This window comes from Anabrus simplex, chromosome 2, assembly GCF_040414725.1.
Source record: "Anabrus simplex isolate iqAnaSimp1 chromosome 2, ASM4041472v1, whole genome shotgun sequence".
Classification (NCBI taxonomy): Eukaryota; Metazoa; Arthropoda; class Insecta; order Orthoptera; family Tettigoniidae; genus Anabrus; species Anabrus simplex.
This window is the reverse complement of record NC_090266.1, coordinates 825000753-825021216: the sequence shown is the minus strand read 5'-3', so window position 1 is coordinate 825021216 and position 20464 is coordinate 825000753. Positions and strand designations below refer to the sequence as shown.

Genomic DNA, 20464 nt, shown 5'->3' with positions numbered 1-20464 from the left:
ACACTGAAAAATCCCCCATGCAGTAAATATTGGCTACTAATAATGATTCAGTCACTCACACACCCACCCTTGCTGCAGCATTTCAGCCGATCACATTGCCGATGACGGTTGCTCTCCTTGCTCGGCCAGTGCGGCTCCTCTCCTGGCCAGCTGCATTGAGGATCATGTCAGCCTGCCCACTCCAGCCATCTGTGATGGCAGCTGCCCTGGCCGTCGGAGCTGCCCAACCAGCACCAGAAGCACCTCGGCGGGGTTCGTCGGGTAGAAAGCCACCTAGACTCCACCTGCGACCACAAACACTATTATTAATAATAGTAGGAATCATAATGATGGCTTAAATGAATCAAAGTAACTCATGCAGCCACTAAATAATAGCATATTTTTTTCACATAATTAATGCCCTTGCATAATTTATGCAACCCAATACTTTTGGGTCCAAAGTGGAGAAAAAGAAATGTTCACGTATTTGACTTCTTCACTTCTTCAAACATCCATCATGCAACTCTGGTTGCGTTATGAATTAAAGATGTCAGGTGCTGCCTGGCTGAGGCGGTAAAGGCGTGCTCGGTTCGCCCGGAAGGACGTGGGTTCAAATCCCTGTCAGGAAGTTGTAAAATTTAAGAAATGAGATTTCCACTTCTGGAGGTGCACATGGCCCTGAGGTTCACTCAGCCTGCACCAAAAATGTGTACCAGGTTAATTTCTGGAGGAAAAGGCGGCTGGGCGTAGAGCTAACCACTCTACCCCATCAAGTGCCGAGGTTACGTATAGTGGAAGCCTTTACCTTCCACCCCTCCAAGGGCCTTCGTGGCCTTTACGGAGATGACTTTGCTTTGCTAACTACTCAAGTAGCAGCCTTGGTATTGCAAAACCGGGCATTCCAAATACAGGGCAACATGCTGTTATTAACCGTTAGGAAATACCACTGTACTAGTTCAGTGAGAGAATCAGCCCAGAAGTGACTAGTGACGCTCTATTCGAGTCGGGTACGGGACAATCTGTGATCTCAAAATTGTTTATTAGTCCACAGTGAGCAAGTATTCAAGTAATACTGCATCATATAAACATGCCTTTGATCAGTTTTGCCAAAACATATGGGAATAGGGCAGCAGGCTGCAAGTATTCAGTTTCCGAATGCAACGTGCGCTACCGCAGTAATGGAGAAGTGCACTTCAAACGACCAACAAGTCTTGCGAAGCAATTTGCGGACCAAAAAGCAGCAAGTTTCTGCAAGTAGAGGAAGATCTACTTAAATATATGATTCGTTATGCAACGTTGGATAAGCCGTTTCTCACAAAATGCTGTATTTTAAAGAACAAGAAATAGTCACTGCACATGGAATCAGTGTCTCGGATGTGAAGGTTAGCTGCGGCTGGATGATTAATTTTGTGAAGAGAAATGGACTTTCTCTTCGCTGAAGAACATCATTATGCCAAAAAATGACGATTTCAACCAAAAAGTAATTGATTTTCGTCGCTTTGTGATTGAGAAGCATAAAATGAAGGAATATTTGATCTCCCAAATAGGAACCGCATGTCAGACGCCAATCAGTTTCTGTATGCCACAAAGTCGAACAATCGATAAGACGGGGCATTGAGTGTTATCGTGCGCGCTCCAAGAAACGAAAGGCAGTGATTTACTGTAGTGCTTGCTGTAACAGCTAAACACAAGATACACATGCTTTGGTATCTTAAAGTCCAGGCTACTCCCGCTGTATTCCTGCGCTTTGGTACCTTAAGAGAGTCCAGGCTACTCCCACCGGATACCAAAGCCTGGCTACATTAAAGTTGGAAGGGCTACTACCACTGAATACCTGCGCTCGCGTACCGTAAGAGAGTCCCCATCTACTACCATTTACACGCACTCGTATACCTTAAGAGAGTTCCAGCTACTCCTGCCGATTGCGCGCGACTTGACGTGACGTCAGTGCAGGTACTGTGTTTGAATCAATGTCGGGCTGGCGGGGGGTCGGTGATTGGCCGCGAACTTCGTCTCAAGCACAAAGGCCTTTTCTCACTACTAACCAGCACGGAGCCTCGCTGGAGGACATGCATCATCGCAGATCGTACCAAGGTTGGGAAGGGAGCCTGGCCGGAAAACTGGGTCCTTCACTACTCCAAAAAATAACCCATAAGGAGGATAAAAAATATCTCTTCAACAAGCAATAAAAATACAAATTTCCAAGGAAAATGCCAACGTTTTAAAATGTGCCTGGATATAAGCGAAAAATACAACTTACGGCCGCCTTGTCACATTTTAGATGAAGTATAGAGCGAAAATACAGTCTTGCATTTGAATAAACTCTTAAAATCATTTGAAATGTGTGCCGCTAACAGGAGATACGGAATTGCTGCAAAACAAGCTACACAAAAAGATTTTGTAGCAAAGCAAGTTAATCAAGATGTCACTTTACAGTATATTTAGAATAGCCTAGTCTTTATATGGAGTATTAACATCGTACTCTCATTGTTCAGTATAGTTGTACTCTTTGTTTTACTGTAATTTATGTAGCTTATATAAAGTCTTAATCAGTTCATGCGTATGTATGTTACTTTTGATATCCTGTAGGTCATATTCTAGCTAATCATGTGATGAAATAGACTTCTTTCCTGATTCCGAAATATTTTAATCATGTCCCACTTTGCTAGCCTGAATACTTTTTCTGGGAAATTGATGTGTCTTCGAGCTTGCAGCTTTGAAAATTTAGTTTTCTTAATTCCGCGTACAGGCATGTGGCTCTGTCGTTCCTGTTTTAATAATATTTGCTACAAAATAGTACAAAGTAGCTGGGATTCCAGCCAAAATTCATTATCATTATATATTTCAAATTTGAGATCAATTTAGCGGCTTGTTATTCAATTGCAGAGGCAGTAACCAAGTACCCAAGTAGTCTCATGAAGGGGTTGGATATTCATCATCCATATGTTAGAGAACATCATAGTAAATATAATAAATGACTCGGCATCCTAAATCCTCTGTTATCCATAGCTCACATCACTTTACAAGATTCTGTTTTGTGCTATTCACAATATTGTTGCGACCCATTTTATTCTATAGAGTAGTATGTGCCTTTCTGATAATTTGGCTTTCATTTAGAATTCAGGATCGTTGTGGTCACTCACAATTTGTGAACTGATGTCATCTTGAAAAATATATATAGTAACTGCTTTAGGCAGGTTTCACTGTATTAAAATATTCAAACTCTTTTAGATTTTTCAGGCAGGAAATTACCAGTATTTTGCCCTAGCGTGGCAGCAGGGTTGTCGTTTTTATTGCCTCTTCCTTTCCAAGATATTAGTGGCTAGTGCACCGTTGTGACTCCACTGCTAGTTTCCTGTGTAGAACGTTGCAGCGACAGTGCATGAAGAGAGATGTCCACCTCCACGTTGGCTTTTATATTAAAAAGAATGTTCCTGGAAGGGAACTATTATTTAATTTTACTGATTGCGAATGTTTAAGTATTCAAGCTCTTTAGGCCTTTTCAGTCGTGAAATTACTGTAATTTTGTTCCAGTTTAGCAGTCGTTTCATTAGTTGGATTGGATTTCCAAGGGCCTGAGCATGAATACTTAAATATCAGTGTTGTATTTAAATGCATAGAGACATGCTAACAGATCATGATTTTGGGATTATTTCATGTAGTTTGCTTATTGCTGAAATTTAAATAAAAGTCCTTCCGAGCTGTAATGCCGTATCATTGTACATGCATTACACTTCGCCCTCTTGACCCAGTAACTGGTCCTTGTCACCTTGCTAGTCTGAGCACTTTTTCTGGGAAGATAATGTGTAGAGGCATGATTTTTTCGCATTCATTTTTTAACGATTTCGCGAGAAGGATAATAATTTTTGCGTTATTTCGCGAAATAGATATTGCCGTATCGCTTTAATTTTGCTTTAATGAAATTCTAAAATTAATCATTAGAGGTTTAATTACTATCACTGATCGTTGATTGTGGAGGTTTAATTGATAGACTGTACATACCTGGTACATACTTTTGAAGCCATTTCCAGACTGCAGGGTCGTCTACCTTCTACAGCGGGATGTTGGCTTTGAGTAGCATCGCTGTTGTCTCGTGAATAAATTCTATTTTTTCACTCTTAGCTTTCTTTTGCATATCTGATGAGAGTTCTATTGTTGCCTGCCGTTTCACTGTTGGATGTTAAATTTACGTTCTGATGTTCCTTATTTTTAAAACAATGTTTTCAGACAGTATGTTTTTTCTCCCACTCGATACGAACATTACAAAATTTATACATTAAAATATTGCTTTCCGAAACGTATAAACCTTCACTCGCAAACTGTTTAGCTCTGCTGTGCACCGTAACACTTGTCGAGCGACCCATCTTCGCTACTGTCTGTGATCACTTTCTTAATTTTACCTGACCACGAAGCCGAAATACACCAGTCGATTGTGCTGCTTGTAGACGTCATTAGGGATTCCAGGATTGCGCAATGCCGTGAGGAGACAGGCAGGGGTGGGATTACCAGCCACCACAAGAACAACATTCCAAACATTTCATTTGGCAAGAAGCCTGGAGCCAACCCCTTTTCTTTAATGCCATGTCTTAAAGAGATTTTCCAGAATATTAATGATAACTTATTTCTTTCCTGTTGATGCATCTTCCTTCGCTCTTCCTTTTCTTTTCATACATAATCTTGAAACAAAATATCAAGTTTGTTATTCACGGCAGATTTTGCTATATCATCGCGCTTATTGCGAAATGATTGAATTTCGCTTTAAAATGACCTTATCGCTTTAATTCGCGAACATAATATCCATATTTTCTTAACCAGAAGCATATGATTCGTCAAGATATCGCAGAATCGCTTCAAAATATTTTTTGTCACTTTTATCGTTAATGCGAAAAAATCATGCCTCTAATAATGTGTATCTTTGAGCTTACAGCTTTCAAAATATGGTTTATTTAATTTTAACACACAGACAAAGTCTCTACATCATTCCTGATTTAATGGTATTTGCTACGAAACCACACATGGTAACTGTGATCCTAACCAAACTTTTTTAGCATTGTGTATTTCAGATTAGTGACCATTTTCTTCTTTGGTTTTGTTAAAAGATACGTTGTGACATGTAAATAAATTTGGTTACAAGCTGTGTTTATAAATCATTAGTTTCTCATCATGTAATTGTGGAAGTGTTACTCATGCTAGGCAGCTGGTTGTTGTGAATGATCTCAGTTGACCAGCTGTGCACCTTTCATGCATTTGATACAAGGTGAATTTCTTCGCGTGTGATGTGGTCCAGGAAACCATGCCACATGTCGGAAATGTTCAGTCGAGAGGAGTGCAAGTCTGGTCATAGGATGATTTCAGGCTTTTAGTAACATCTGTTAGTCAAAATGGAGTGTATTTAACATCTTACATTAAATAAATCTTTTTTTTCCTGCTCTTGAACTTTGATTGCAATTTTCTGGAAATGAGTAAAAATGTATGTTAAAATTTGATATTTTAATTTTACAGGAGGAGAGGTAAACTTCTTAAAACAAATGTTATGGATTGTGTTCTCTGTTTGAAGGAACAAAAGCACAGGAAAATCTATTATATCTTGGGCCACATCACATATGTAGTGTGTATTTTTATTTAAATTATCTAGCTCCTCTTATTAGCAAACCTCATAATGTGTTAGTAGTACTTTTCTTTGAGACCAAAATTCTCAGTTTTGAATATTCACTGTGATTATCTTTTATGTGTATGTGGCAGGGCCTTGTTGGAAAACCTGTTGAGCAAATTCTTGAAAAAGGATTTGAAGTTCTGTGCAAGGGAGAATGTTGAGAAATACCTGTGGACAGTTACTACTCATAAACTAATAGAAAGGCTGAGAGAACTTATGAATTTTGATCCTGGTCGCAAGGAAGTGTATAAAGCAAAAATGCTTGTACTCATCGAATCGGTAAGTTTTTTTTTTAAGAGCCCTCATTTATATCATGGCTTGTTTTGGTTCAGTACTGGTATTTCAACAGATGTGTAGTGTATTACGTTATCTAAATCTGTATTTTGTTTCCTTATCTGGTTATTATTTTCTTTATTTGTATTTGTAAGTTAGTGACCAGTTAATATTCCAGATATTCAAACGACCACGGTTCAGTAAAATTTTCTCATTACTAACTTCATCATTAAGCACAAAGTCCTGAAAGTTAGTGTTTAAGCCACAATCATTTTATGATTTCTATTTTAGTTAGATATTCTACTATTCATTGTGAACATACAGAAATCCTTCTTGAATGATTACCTTTTCATTTGACAGTATTGGTATTACAATACCAGAATAACAATAATCCAGTGGCGAAGCGTGCTAGTTTCCACTATTACCACTGATAACAGTTTGAAAATATAAAACTTGAATATTCTTTAATATTAATATTTAATATTTTTGTTTCTTCCTGGACATGTCGCGAGTACTCTATTGCAGCAGTTTGCCACCGTCAAGGCTGAGTGAGAGGCTTTTACCACTCCATGCAGTGGTTATGCTTTGAATCTCTTCTAACAGCTAGGTGAGTATTACTGCGCGTGCGCCAAGCAAGGCCTCTTTCCCCTCGACAATGAGATGTATCCTAGAACGTTCTCCGGTCGTGTTACCACAGTGAAAAATGGAAACAAAATCTTATAACGTTGGTGCTGAGCTGTTCTTTCCTTTCGTTCTGCTGCGCTCAACAGGGCATTGTTATATTATTGTGTTATTGTTTTCTATTATAACACGATGTGACTTCTCTTGTTAGAGTGTGAATTTATATTTAATTTATGTTAGGTAAGGATAGCCTATAGGACTGCACAACTTATTAAACATTAAAATGACCGGGCAAGTTGGCCGTGCAGTTTGGGACGCGTGACTGTGAGCTTGCATCCAGGAGATAGTGGGTTCGAATCCCACTGTCCGCAGCCCTGAAGATGGTTTTCCGAAGTTTCCCATTTTCACACCAGGCAAATGCTGGGGCTGTGCCTTAATTAAGGCCATGGCCGCTTCCTTCCAACTCTAGGCCTTTCCTATCCCATCGTCGCCATAAGACCTATCTGTCTCGGTGTGACATAAAACAAATAGGAAAGAAAAAAAGAAATATCATTCTCACATTTAGTGTGAAATTTTTTGCTGAATCTTAGTAGCCATGTCATTTATGTTAGTTTCATAACTTCTTGTCTTCAATAACACACAAGAAGCACTTAGATCTGAACCAAGATGGTTTTTGACTGTTGACTTCACAACTTTCATTGTAGAAAATAGCTGTTTGTAGACGTATGATGATCCAAACAAAGTAACGCTGTACCCAGTTACTTCATGGCCGAAAACTTTTGTGGGAGGCTGTCCCACTGTTCAAGTATTAAGTTCTCTGGCTTCTGGAGAGTGTATTCACCATCAACAGCACACTTGATTTTCACCAGTGCTTCACAATTTGTATGAATTTGTTCTCCCATCTACTGCTTTCTTGACATTCAATCGACTCCAATTCTAAATGGTAAATAAACAGTTCATCTTAATGACACTCATTTGTGCAATGTGAAGTTTGTAATAAAGTGCAATATTTCCTCCAGATCTCAAAATTGGGAAAATCTCCTGGAAATTATTTGTTTTGAATTTTGTAAGGCGTCCACATACTTCGTATAAATGCTTTTTGTGTTTTCAAAAATGAACTGATCTGCAAATAGTGACATCATTTCATGTTGTACTATAGGTGAAGGAAAGTACTTAAATGTCTTTGTTTCAACATCCCTGATGAATACATCAAGTTTTCTGTGGAATGATTTCATGATCTCAAACAATCTATCTACAGTATGTCCCTTTGCTAGCAGTTCCTTATTCATATCATTCTATATTCATTCATAACATTCAATTGCACAGACAAATAGGGTCTGTGAGTTCTGGGAATTCTTCTTGATTTTCTGTCATGAAGAAGCAAATTTCGTCCAAGAGCTTGACCAGCCTCTGGAATACTTGCTCATGACTCAGCCAGCGAACATTATTGTACATTACAAGTACGCCGTTGTGATATTCCACTTCGTATAACATTTTCGAGAACTGGAAATTATTTAGAACATGTGGGTGCAAGAAGTTCACAATTTTAGTTACTAATGAGAGTACTCTTTCAAATGACTGCGTACCTTATTTCGCACATAGGGCTTCCTGATGTAACATACAATGTAACTGTAAAATAGGGTGTTTAACTTTTCTTTAAGAAATTTCACAAACCCATTATGAATACCCACCATGTTTGGGGCATCATCAGTTGTCACAGACACAATATCAATCATTCACTACTGATCTGCACTTAGGGCAGTTGCCTAGGTGGCAGATTCCCTATCTTTTGTTTTCCTAGACTTTTCTTAAATGATTTAAAAGAAATAGGAAATTTATTGAACATCTCTCTTGGTAAATTATTCCAATCCCTAACTCCCCTTTCTATAAACCATACCTGCCGACCCTTCCGATTTACCTGAAAACTTTCCGTTTTTTAACTCGTCTTCCAGTTTTCCGATTTAATTTTACTTCTTCCAACTTTTGAACAATATAACCTTCAGTACGGTCAATACTCTTCCCCTAGGATAAATTCTTATGTGCTTGTGTAACTTATGCAACCTTATTTTCAAGCATATTTATTTGATGCTTTATTTGGTGTGTATAGCCCCACGTTAGTTATCGTGTATAGCCTGTCCACCTTCGTGTATTGTGTTTCCCTCTCATTATAGCGGTGTGTTTGCCTTACAGCTGGGAATTTGGGACGGCAATCATCCTACAAGCGAGAGAGGCCACTGACTTCATTAATTAATCAGGACGAAAGAATGAGTTTGTTATTGTGTGGTTCACAGGCTGTTTAAAACCGTTCTGTGGGTAGTTTCGTTGGAGGTGTAGGCCATGAGCTTTTTCTTGTGGTTCTGTGCTTCCTCCCCCCCCCCCCTCTCGATGTCGTAATAATGCATGAGACATATTGATTTGTTTTGTATGTGGTAGTTTCGCGAATTTCAGTGCCATTAATGTTCATTCTTACTTCATAATTTTATTGACTTGAATGTATTTCAGGGAGTTGTGTCAGTGACAGTTTCTGGTATTTTCTCTTCACGTTATGGCCACGAAACTTAAACGTTATCTGCAAGTGTTCAGAGATACCTATAAAATTGAATTTCCATACATTTTACAGTAATTGAAACTGAGAGTCTTTTCCTATTTGTGAAACTCACAACCTGACTTTTAACTCCGTTTATCATCATACCATTGCCTGCTGTCCATCTCACAACATTATCGAGGTCATTTTGTAGTTGCTCACAATCTTGTAACTTATTTATAACTCTGTACAGAATAACATCATCTGCAAAAAGTCTTATCTCTTATTCCACTTTACTCATATCATTGATATAGATATATAAAAGAAAACATAAAGGTCCAATAATACTGCCTTGAGGAATTCCCCTCTTAATTATTACAGGGACAGATAAAGCTTCGCCTACTGTAATTCTCTGAAATCTATTTTCTAGAAATATAACAACCCATTCAGTCACTCTTTTGTCTAGTTCAATTGCACTTATTTTTTTCAGTTATCTCCCATGATCCACCATATCAAATGCCTTAGGCAAGTCAATCGCAATACAGTCCATTTGGCCTCCTGAATCCAAGATATCTGCTGTATCTTGCTGGAATCCTACAGTTGAACTTAAGTGGAATAACCTTTCCTAAACCTGAACTGCCTTCTTTCGAACCAGTAATTAATTTTGCAAACATGTCTAATATAATCTGAAGGAATGCTTTCTCAAAGCTTACTTCAATGTATGTCAAACTGACTGGTGTGTAATTTTCAGCTTTATATCTATCACCCTATCTTTATACACAGGGGCTACTGTAGCAACTCTCCATTCATTTGGTATAGCTCCTTCATGCAAACAATAATCAAATAAGTACTTCAGGTATGGTACTATATCTCAACCCATTATCTTTTGTATATCCCCAGAAATCTTATCAATTCCAGCTGCTTTTCTAGTTTTCAACTTTTGTATCTGATTGTAAATGTCATTTTTATCATAGGTAAATTTTAGTAGTTCTTTAGCATTAGTCACGTACTCTATCTGGACATTATCCTTGTAATCAACAATGTTTACATACTGCTGACTGAATACTTCTGCCTTTTGAAGATCCTCACGTACACACTCCCCTTGTTCATTAATGATTCCTGGAATGTCCTTCTTGGAACCTGTTTCTGCCTTATAGTACCTAGACATACCCTACCTTTTTTTTTCACTAAAATTTGTATGACTGCTAATTATGCTTGCCATCATGCTATCCTTAGCTGACTTCTTTGCTAGATTCCATTTTTCTAGTTTTCAATTTCTCCTTACTTCCACAGCCCTTTCTAACCCTTATCTCTTTCCAATCTGCACCTCCTTCTTAGTTTCTTTATTTCTCTGTTATATTGAAGTGGGTCTTCACCATTCCTTACCGCCTTTAAAGGTTCAAACCTGTTTTCACATTCCTCAACATTAAGTGCGGCCAGTATTCGAGAGATAGTAGGTTCGATCCCCACTGTCGGCAGCCCTGAAAGTGGTTTTCCGTGGTTTCCCATTTTCACACCAGGCAAATGCTGGGGCTATACCTCAACAATTGCTTTAAACCCATCCCAGGGTCTGTTTTCATTTTTATTTAACGTTTTCCACTGATCATAGTTGCTTTTTAAAAACTCTCCTCATGCCTGTTTTATCAGCCATATGGAACTGCCTAATAGTCCTACTTTTAAGACTTTCCTTTCTATCACATTTATTTTTAACTATGACAAAAACAACTTTGTGGTCACTAATACTATCAGGTACTTTGGTTTCTCTATAGAGGTCATCTGGTTTCACCAGCACCACGTCCAGGATATTCTTCCCTGTAGTAGGTTCCATCACTTTCTGAATCGGCTGTCCTTCCCGTATTAACTTATTTGCCATTTGTTGGGCGTGCTTCCAGTCATTTGCATTACCTTCCCAATTGACATTTGGTCAATTGAGATCTCCCGCTACAATGACATTCCTTTCCATCTCGTTTCCCGTATAGCTGATTGTCTTATCAAATAATTCAAAATCAGCATCAGCACTACCCTTTCCCGGTCTGTACACTGAAAAGGCTTTAAGTTGCCTATTATCTTTTTAGAAATGAGCCTTACACCTAGAATTTCATGTTTGTCATCTTTAACTTTTTTCGTGGCTTACAAACTTACAATATGCCATGCTGAGTGGCGCAGACGGTTGAGACGCTAGCCTTCTGACCCCAACTTAGCATGTTCGATCCTGATTCAGTCTGGTGGTGTTTGGAGGGGCTCAAATACTTCAGCGTTGTGTTGGTAGATTTAAAGGTGTGTAAAAGAACTCCTGCGGGACAAAATTCTGGCACTTGGGTGTCTCCGAAAACTGTAGAAGTGGTTAGTGGGATGTAAAAACAGTAGCTTTTTTTTACTTACAATATTCCTTTATTATACCTGTTCTTGTAGTTCATATGCTCAGCAATTGAACTAATTCTTCCATCACATTTCCACCAGGAAATCAGACAAAAACAGCTATCCTTGCCTGTAAGGTCACATCCATGCTTTCATCAAGATATACTGAATACATATCTGAGTTATCTGAATCAGCTTTCAATTGCTTTGAAGAATCTTTGCTCATTCTTATTATTGTATGCTTGACAGTATTTCTGCTGGCTGGCATTTCTTTAATTATGTTAATTATTTGTTGTTTGTTAGTGAAGTCTTCAAATAATTTGTGAATGTCAATAGGAAAGTCTCTTTCAAGAACTCACCGTCAGAATGAGGTTTCCTGTGCTGTAATATGCAGTGAGACAGATGGAAACAGCTGCACTGATATTATTCCTTGGTCTGAAAGGTGGTACAAAACAACTAGTTTGTTTTGTGCACTGTTCAATTATTTTTGAAATGAGCTGTCTTCTTTCTTCATTTGGCATGGAACAAACATCTGAGTGATTAGTCTCAAAATTGCGCTTTACACTAAATGTGTGGGTTACAACTGTTTTTGAACACAGGCAACACAAAGCTTTATTGCTTCTTTCTGTCACTCCAAGTTTCCTTGTCCACTGTTCTTGAAGAATCCGGTCACTACCTTTGTTAAGTTTCTGTTTTCTTTTTGGCACCGAAAACATGTTTGTGAGGTCCATATACAAACATTATTCAATAAACAATTACCAACAAAGGGTAATTACATGCTGTTGGCTACCACACACAAGACAAACTTCACTCACTTACTGACTGACAGCCAGATTTTCTATATTCGTTTGTTACACATGAAACACTATGACTATACGATGCACGAGATATGTGTAGTCTGTAGTACAAGATTTATGTAAAACTTTAATATATTCATGTGGTGGGACACCGAAATCTTGTTTGTGTGTCACCTAGTGACATGCGTGACATATGTTCGCCATCCCTGCCCTAGAAGAACACAGTACACTCATATCATATTCAGTATCACAATAATTTTGACACTAATGTACGAAGACTACCTATGTTTACTTATATCAATGAAATCATCTCTACCATCACTAACCACATTTATCTCTCCTATATACACTGACTGACAGAGCAAATGCAACACCAAGAAGGAGTGGTTCGAAAGGGATGAAAGTTGGGGAAAAAACAGAGACGGCACGGACGAATAATTGATGTTTATTTCAAACCGATATGCAGGTTACACAATGCGCACGGCATCGACTCAGTAGAATGTAGGACCACCGCGAGCGGCGATGCACGCAGAAACATGTCGAGGTACAGAGTCAATAAGAGTGCGGATGGTGTCCTGAGGGATGGTTCTCCATTCTCTGTCAACCATTTGCCACAGTTGGTCGTCCGTACGAGGCTGGGGCAGAGTTTGCAAACGGCGTCCAATGAGATCCCACACGTGTTCGATTGGTGAGAGATCCGGGGAGTACGCTGGCCACGGAAGCATCTGTACACCTCGTAGAACCTGTTGGGAGATGCGAGCAGTGTGTGGGCGGGCATTATCCTGCTGAAACAGAGCATTGGGCAGCCCCTGAAGATACGGGAGTGCCACCGGCCGCAGCACATGCTGCACGTAGCGGTGGGCATTTAACGTGCCTTGAATACGCACTAGAGGTGACGTGGAATCATACGCAATGATGCCGCGTTGTCTAGCGGTAGGGCGCTCCACAGTTACTGCCGGATTTGACCTTTCTCCACACCGACGCCACACTCGTCTGCGGTGACTATCACTGACAGAACAGAAGCGTGACTCATCGGAGAACACGACGTTCCGCCATTCCCTCATCCAAGTCGCTCTAGCCCGGCACCATGCCAGGCGTGCACGTCTATGCTGTGGAGTCAATGGTAGTCTTCTGAGCGGACGCCGGGAGTGCAGGCCTCCTTCAACCAATTCAACCAATCGACGGGAAATTGTTCTGGTCGATATTGGAACAGCCAGGGTGTCTTGCACATGCTGAAGAATGGCGGTTGACGTGGCGTGCGGGGCTGCCACCGCTTGGCGGCGGATGCGCCGATCCTCACGTGCTGACGTCACTCGGGCTGCGCCTGGACCCGTCGCACGTGCCACATGTCCCTGCGCCAACCATCTTCGCCACAGGCGCTGCACCGTGGACACATCCCTATGGGTATCGGCTGCGATTTGACGAAGCGACCAACCTGCCCTTCTGAGCCCGATCACCATACCCCTCGTAAAGTCGTCTGTCTGCTGGAAATGCCTCCGTTGACGGCGGCCTGGCATTCTTAGCTATACACGTGTCCTGTGGCACACAACAACACGTTCTACAATGACTGTCGGCTGAGAAATCACGGTACGAAGTGGGCCATTCGCCAACGCCGTGTCCCATTTATCGTTCGCTACGTGCGCAGCACAGCGGCGCATTTCACATCATGAGCATACCGCAGTGACGTCAGTCTACCCTGCAATTGGCATAAAGTTCTGACCACTCCTTCTTGGTGTTGTATTTGCTCTGTCAGTCAGTGTACTTTGGAAGATCCCTATCATAATCCATCATTCCAATATATTATCGAAGATTTATAATTATCCCTTATTTTACCACATAAAGACACACTGTGATTCATTACTCGAAGATCATAACCATTTGTTGTATCCATTACATGAAGACGTTATCAAGGATTCATTCCCATATGTCGTAATATCACCGTACAAGTACACATCATTATAACCTCACACAGTGTTCAATGAACATTACTTCATTAAATATGCATTCTACCTTACTATTCTACGAAATTATTTTCAAGATGATACTTTATTTACATTCATAAGTGTCACTCCGTTAAGAATCCCTAGCGACTTGAAATATTTGAAATCACAATAAAACACGTTGCATTTTGATTTACATTTGAGGCTTGATCCTAATATTACCACTTGATTATTACTTTCAAAACAGATATATGAAATCTATCCTTGTATAATTATTCCTTTCCAATATTCTGACATAATATTAAACTACTTCACATAAATGGCATAAGGAATAAATTCTGATGACATTGGTCAGTTTTATAACCCATTAATATGCACAGATGTTCCTAATTTGGACCCCTTCAAGTTTTTTCATTTGTAGCTTATTGTATTTATTTAATGAAATAAATCAATCCTAAACATTATTAAGAGGTACATTTCTAATCAAATATAATGCAAGAAAAATAAAATAATGTCCACTTATCTTAATGATCTGTCTGGTCTCTGACATTATAGTTATGTCATCCTCCCTTTGGCCTCCTTCATAGCCAATTTAGCACATCATATATATCTTTGTACATACAGTTATCATACATTGTAATCTCCTTCTCACTTATGATACTTGACATTATTTCTTTGGTGTTTATTATGCCAGTTGCATCTGAAACTCAAATACAAAATTGTACAACTTCACTACAATCTTAACTCAAATATATTAATATATCCGCCTTATGACAATTTGTACATTACTGCTCTTATATTTGGCAGATCAGACATTGGATTACCACTCTATGTTTAGCAAGATTTCTTTTGAATTGCCCATTTGAATTAATTCTCCTTATGAATGATATTGCAGTCTTACCTGAGTATTCTTTGAATGTCTCATATCAATGTGGTTATTCTACTATTTCGCAACTTTATCTTGATGCATATTTAATCTAGACACAATGGAAAACATCTTTCTTATTCATCTGCTAGAATTGAATATATCTGTCATTGTTCCGTTCCCTAGTAAAAATGTATACTACTTAATACATCTTTATAATCTATATTAATTTTATGGCATTTGTCATATCTTTGACTTATATTAACACCATGTCTATTTAAAATTATTCATATTTCAAGATCATATTATTCCTTTAATACTTCTTCTTTTATAAGGAGGAACTAGAATGTGAAATCTTCTTAATAAAGTGACATAATTTTGAATAATTTGATCCCAAGAGATTTAACTAGAGTATAAACATAGATTTGTTCATGTTCTTTGCACTACTTTATAACTTTTTCACCACAGTGATGTCCACACCATCAGTCATTCTCTCAATCACTCGCTTAAAAAGCTCATAGTATCAAAAAAGAAAAAGAAATGCGATAAATGATTACTCTCTCCCCAGTTTCAGGCAATCCAGAGCTAGGGGATGGAGGTCTTCTTCTTCTTCTACTACTACTACTACTACTACTACTACTACTACTACTACTACTACTACTACTACTACTACTACTACTACTACTACTACTACTACTACTACTACTACTACTACTACTACTACTACTACTACTACTACTACTACTACTACTACTACTACTACTACTACTACTACTACTACTACTACTACTACTACTACTACTACTACTACTACTACTACTACTACTACTACTACTACTACTACTACTACTACTACTACTACTACTACTACTACTACTACTACTACTACTACTACTACTACTACTACTACTACTACTACTACTACTACTACTACTACTACTACTACTACTACTACTACTACTACTACTACTACTACTACTACTACTAGCGGGTGGGGATGCACTTGAAGAATACACCCACGGTATCCCCTGCCTGTCGTAAGAGGTGACTAAAAGGGGTGACCTAAGCGCGGACATGGCTTGTTTGGTATAATGTGTTGGACCTCCTGTGGATGGGAGAGGCTGAATACATCCACAGGTAATCCCTGCCTGTCGTAGAAGGCGACTAAAAAGGTCATGTGGCCTTGGTCACCTCTCTATTTTTTTATTGCTTTTCCGAGAGCCATCGTAGACCATTTCAAAATTTTTGATGTGTGTGCTGCTCGGAGATGGGCCTCTTACATGTGCGATTACTCCCAAAAGCCCACATTTGACCACCCAGGAATCTTGCGGGTGGGAGCGACCATGCACCTTGGCAGTAGTATCCGCCTGACAACACAGGTCCCCGCACAACCGAATACCAGAAGGACATATTATTATTTATTATTTATTCTTTTTTTCTCCATATTTAGTGCTCTGTACACACTATGGGGTACATGGTATTGCGGGTGACTGGAGGAAGGGAGTCCTAGTGCTCATTGCCTCAGTCATCCCGTATTAGGCATGGTCCAACATAGGACCCCGGGCAGTACCGGCTATGACCAGGTGGGTATTACCTTGGCTGCTTGGTTCGGCTACAGAGACCCCTGATCGGAATGGGTGGCATTCGGGGGAGGATGATTTTGGGCATGGCTTCGAAACTAAGTTGCGCCCTCTCAAGGTGGTCCCCCACCGAAGTCTTTAACTTTTGCTTCCCTGGGAGGATCAACTCCCTGGGAACATGCACAGCATGAAGGAATGGGATCTAGCTTCCCTAGGTGTCTGGTTGCTACCCGAAATGATAGGCATGATTTTAAGCTGGTAAAGTCGATCCTTTTTAGTAGACACATTGAAGGTGTTTACGGCGAACTTGAGGATCTCAAGAAAATACACAACGGTAGTTTGCTATTGAAGACGCGTACAGCACTGCAAGCTGATCAGTTGCTTAAGTGCGACCACTTTGGCAAAATCCCCGTCAAAGTGGAAGAGCACAAATCCTTGAATCTGGTTCGTGGAGTCATCTTTCACTGCGACCTTATTTTGAACACTGACGACGAGTTGATGGACGACATGAGGAACCGTGGTGTGACACATGTCCGGCACATTACGCGCAAGGTCAACGGTGAAGACGTTGCCACTGGTGCCTTCATTGTCTCTTTCAAGTTGTCAGTGTTACCAGAGAAAGTCAAGGTAACAAATTATCGCTGCGATGTGAGGCTGTACATCCCGCCTCGTATGCGATGCTATCAAGGCCAGCGATTCGGACATATGGTATCTCGTTATTCGAATCCGTCTGTATGTGGTACATGTGGACGAGTAGATCATGGCTCGGAGGAGTGCACAACTCCGTACAAGTGCACTAACTGCTCTGGTTTTCATTCTCCTCAGGACCGGAACTGTCCAATGTATCTGAGTGAGAAGAAGATCCAGGAGATCAAGACCCTGAATGGTCTTTCCTACCATAAAGCGTGCCGTAAGTTTAATTCCACGAATATACCTGCCCGTACACTCGACTATGGCATGATAGCTCAGAGTCTCCCAGGCTCGTCTTTCACGACATCGTTACCCTTTACAGATCATTATCCTCATGGTTGTTCCGTATTGAATGATGTTATTCACAGCAATTATAATAAGAAGTATTTCTTATCCACCTATTCAATACAAATCACCTTTATTGGTTTTTACATTATCATACAATTCATTCTTCTAAGGGACTTATTTCACTCTTTTAAAGAGCATCTTCAGCCAATAATTTTAATCTTAAAATGATGTTCGTGAACAGTTGTAAACATATTAAAAAGACAATAGTCAAAATTAAAATTACAGTAGTCTAAAAACCAAATTACATTACATCTAAAAAACAACATTAAAACACTTCAAAAACGTTATAACATGAACATTTAAAATTATCACAATGTCCATTCAAAACCTTGTGTCTGAAACTATTATTGAATCTTCGTCTTATAAACAGTAGTAAATGTTCATGTTATCATGTTTTTGAAGTGTTTTAATGTTGTTTTTTAGATGTAATTTGGTTTTTAGACTACTGTAATTTTAATTTTGACTATTGTCTTTATGGTTCATGTTTGTGGGTTACTGTAGTCACGTCCTAGTTCGTGAACCATGGGCAACGGCTGAGTGGCCTAGTAAGTGGTCCTGTGAGTCGGGATACCAGTTGCTATGGAATGGGAGTGGTCATCTCGGACATATTCTGAGTCGTGGTCCTCCTTGTTCTCAGGCGGCTAGGACTACACAATTCACCGGTGGTCCATAACCCGTTAGAGGAGAGATCCTCACTTGGACTATGTGCAAGTAGGGCAGCATCCTGCTTCATGAATTTACCGAGCTCAGAACACTTTAAGCAAGCCTCGAACCTATGGGAGTAATGGAGTCCCACTCCCATTTGACAGGCGAGGGACTCCTTGGAAACAACTTGGCGAACGAAATGGAATTCGATGGGGAGCTATCAATATTAATGGGGCTTATGGAAGAAAGAAGGTAGAACTTGCTGAGTCAGCAAAGAGGATGCATCTGGATATGCTAGGAGTAAGTGATATTCGGGTAAGAGGAGATAAGGAGGAAGAGATAGGAGATTATAAAGTGTACTTGACGGGCGTTAGAAAGGGAAGGGCAGAGTCTGGGGTAGGGCTCTTTATCAGGAATACCATTGCACGCAACATAGTTTCTGTTAGGCACGTAAGTGAGCGAATAATGTGGGTAGATTTGTCAGTGGGAGGAATTAGGACAAGAATTGTGTCCGTGTATTCACCATGTGAGGGTGCAGATGAGGATGAAGTTGACAAGTTTTATGAAGCATTGAGTGACATCGTGGTCAGGGTCAACAGCAAGGATAGAATAGTGCTAATGGGTGATTTCAATGGGAGAGTTGGGAATAGAACTGAAGGATACGAAAGGGTGATTGGTAAATGTGGGGAAGATATGGAAGCTAATGGGAATGGGAAGCGTTTGCTGGACTTATGTGCTAGTATGGGTTTAGCTGTTAGGAATACATTCTTCAAGCATAAGGCTATTCACCGCTACACATGGGAGGCTAGGGGTATCAGATCCATAATAGACTATATCTTAACAGACTTTGAATTCAGGAAATCTTTTAGGAATGTACGAGTTTTTTGGGGATTTTTCGATGATACAGACCATTATCTGATCTGTAGTGAACTAAGTATCTCTAGGCCTAGGGTAGAGAAAGTGAAATCTGTCTGCAAACGAATAAGGGTAGAAAATCTCCAGGACGAGGAAATTAGACAGAAGTACATGGATATGATTAGTGAGAAGTTTTGAACAGTAGACAGTAAGCAGGTTCAGGATATAGAAAGTGAATGGGTGGCATACAGGGATGCTGTAGTAGAAACAGCAAGGGAATGCCTAGGAACAACTGTGTGTAAAGATAGGAAAAGGTGAACATCTTGGTGGAATGATGAAGTGAGAGCAGCCTGTAAACGTAAAAAGAAGGCTTATCAAAAATGGCTCCAAACAAGGGCCGAGGCAGACAGGGATTTGTACGTAGATGAAAGAAACAGAGCGAAAGAAATAGTTGTTGAATCCAAAAAGAAGTCGTGGGAAGATTTTGGTAATAACCTGGAAAGGCTAGGTCAAGCAGCAGGGAAACCTTTCTGGACAGTAATAAAGAATCTTAGGAAGGGAGGGAAAAAGGAAATGAACAGTGTTTTGAGTAATTCAGGTGAACTCATAACAGATCCCAGGGAATCACTGGAGAGGTGGAGGAAATATTTTGAACATCTTCTCAATGTTAAAGGAAATCATCATGGTGGTGTTGCAAACAGTCAAGCTCATGGGGAGGAGGAAAATGATGTTGGTGAAATTATGCTCGAGGAAGTGGAAAGGATAGTAAATAAACTCCATTGTCATAAGGCAGCAGGAATAGATGGAATTAGACCTGAAATGGTGAAGTATAGTGGGAAGGCAGGGATGAAATGGCTTCATAGAGTAGTAAAATTAGCGTGGAGTGTTGGTAAGGTACCTTCAGATTGGACAAAAGCAGTAATTGCACCTATCTATAAGCAAGGGAACAGGAAGGATTGCAACAACTATCGAGGTATCTCATTGATTAGTATACCAGGCAAAGTATTCACTGGCATCTTGGAAGGGAGGGTGCGATCAGTGGTTGAGAGGAAGTTGGATGAAAACCAGTGTGGTTTCAGACCACAGAGAGGCTGTCAGGATCAGATTTTCATTATGCGCCAGGTAATTGAAAAATGCTACGAGAGGAATAGGCAGTTGTGTTTATGTTTCGTAGATCTAGAGAAAGCATATGACAGGGTACCGAGGGAAAAGATGTTAGCTATACTGGGGGACTATGGAATTAAAGGTAGATTATTAAAATCAATCAAAGGCATTTATGTTGACAATTGGGCTTCAGTGAGAATTGATGGTAGAATGAGTTCTTGGTTCAGGGTAC

General features: G+C 39.8%; 1 protein-coding gene across 1 annotated transcript in view; it reads left to right on the top strand.

Annotated features, from left to right (window-relative positions):
* Nucleotides 1-20464, top strand: part of LOC136864483 (telomerase-binding protein EST1A) — a 616383-nt gene that overhangs the window by 173982 nt on the left and 421937 nt on the right. The window contains exon 10 of the mRNA XM_067141513.2: nucleotides 5722-5911. Within this exon, the coding sequence (XP_066997614.2) occupies nucleotides 5722-5911 (190 nt within the window). The remainder of the gene's footprint in view (nucleotides 1-5721; nucleotides 5912-20464) is intronic.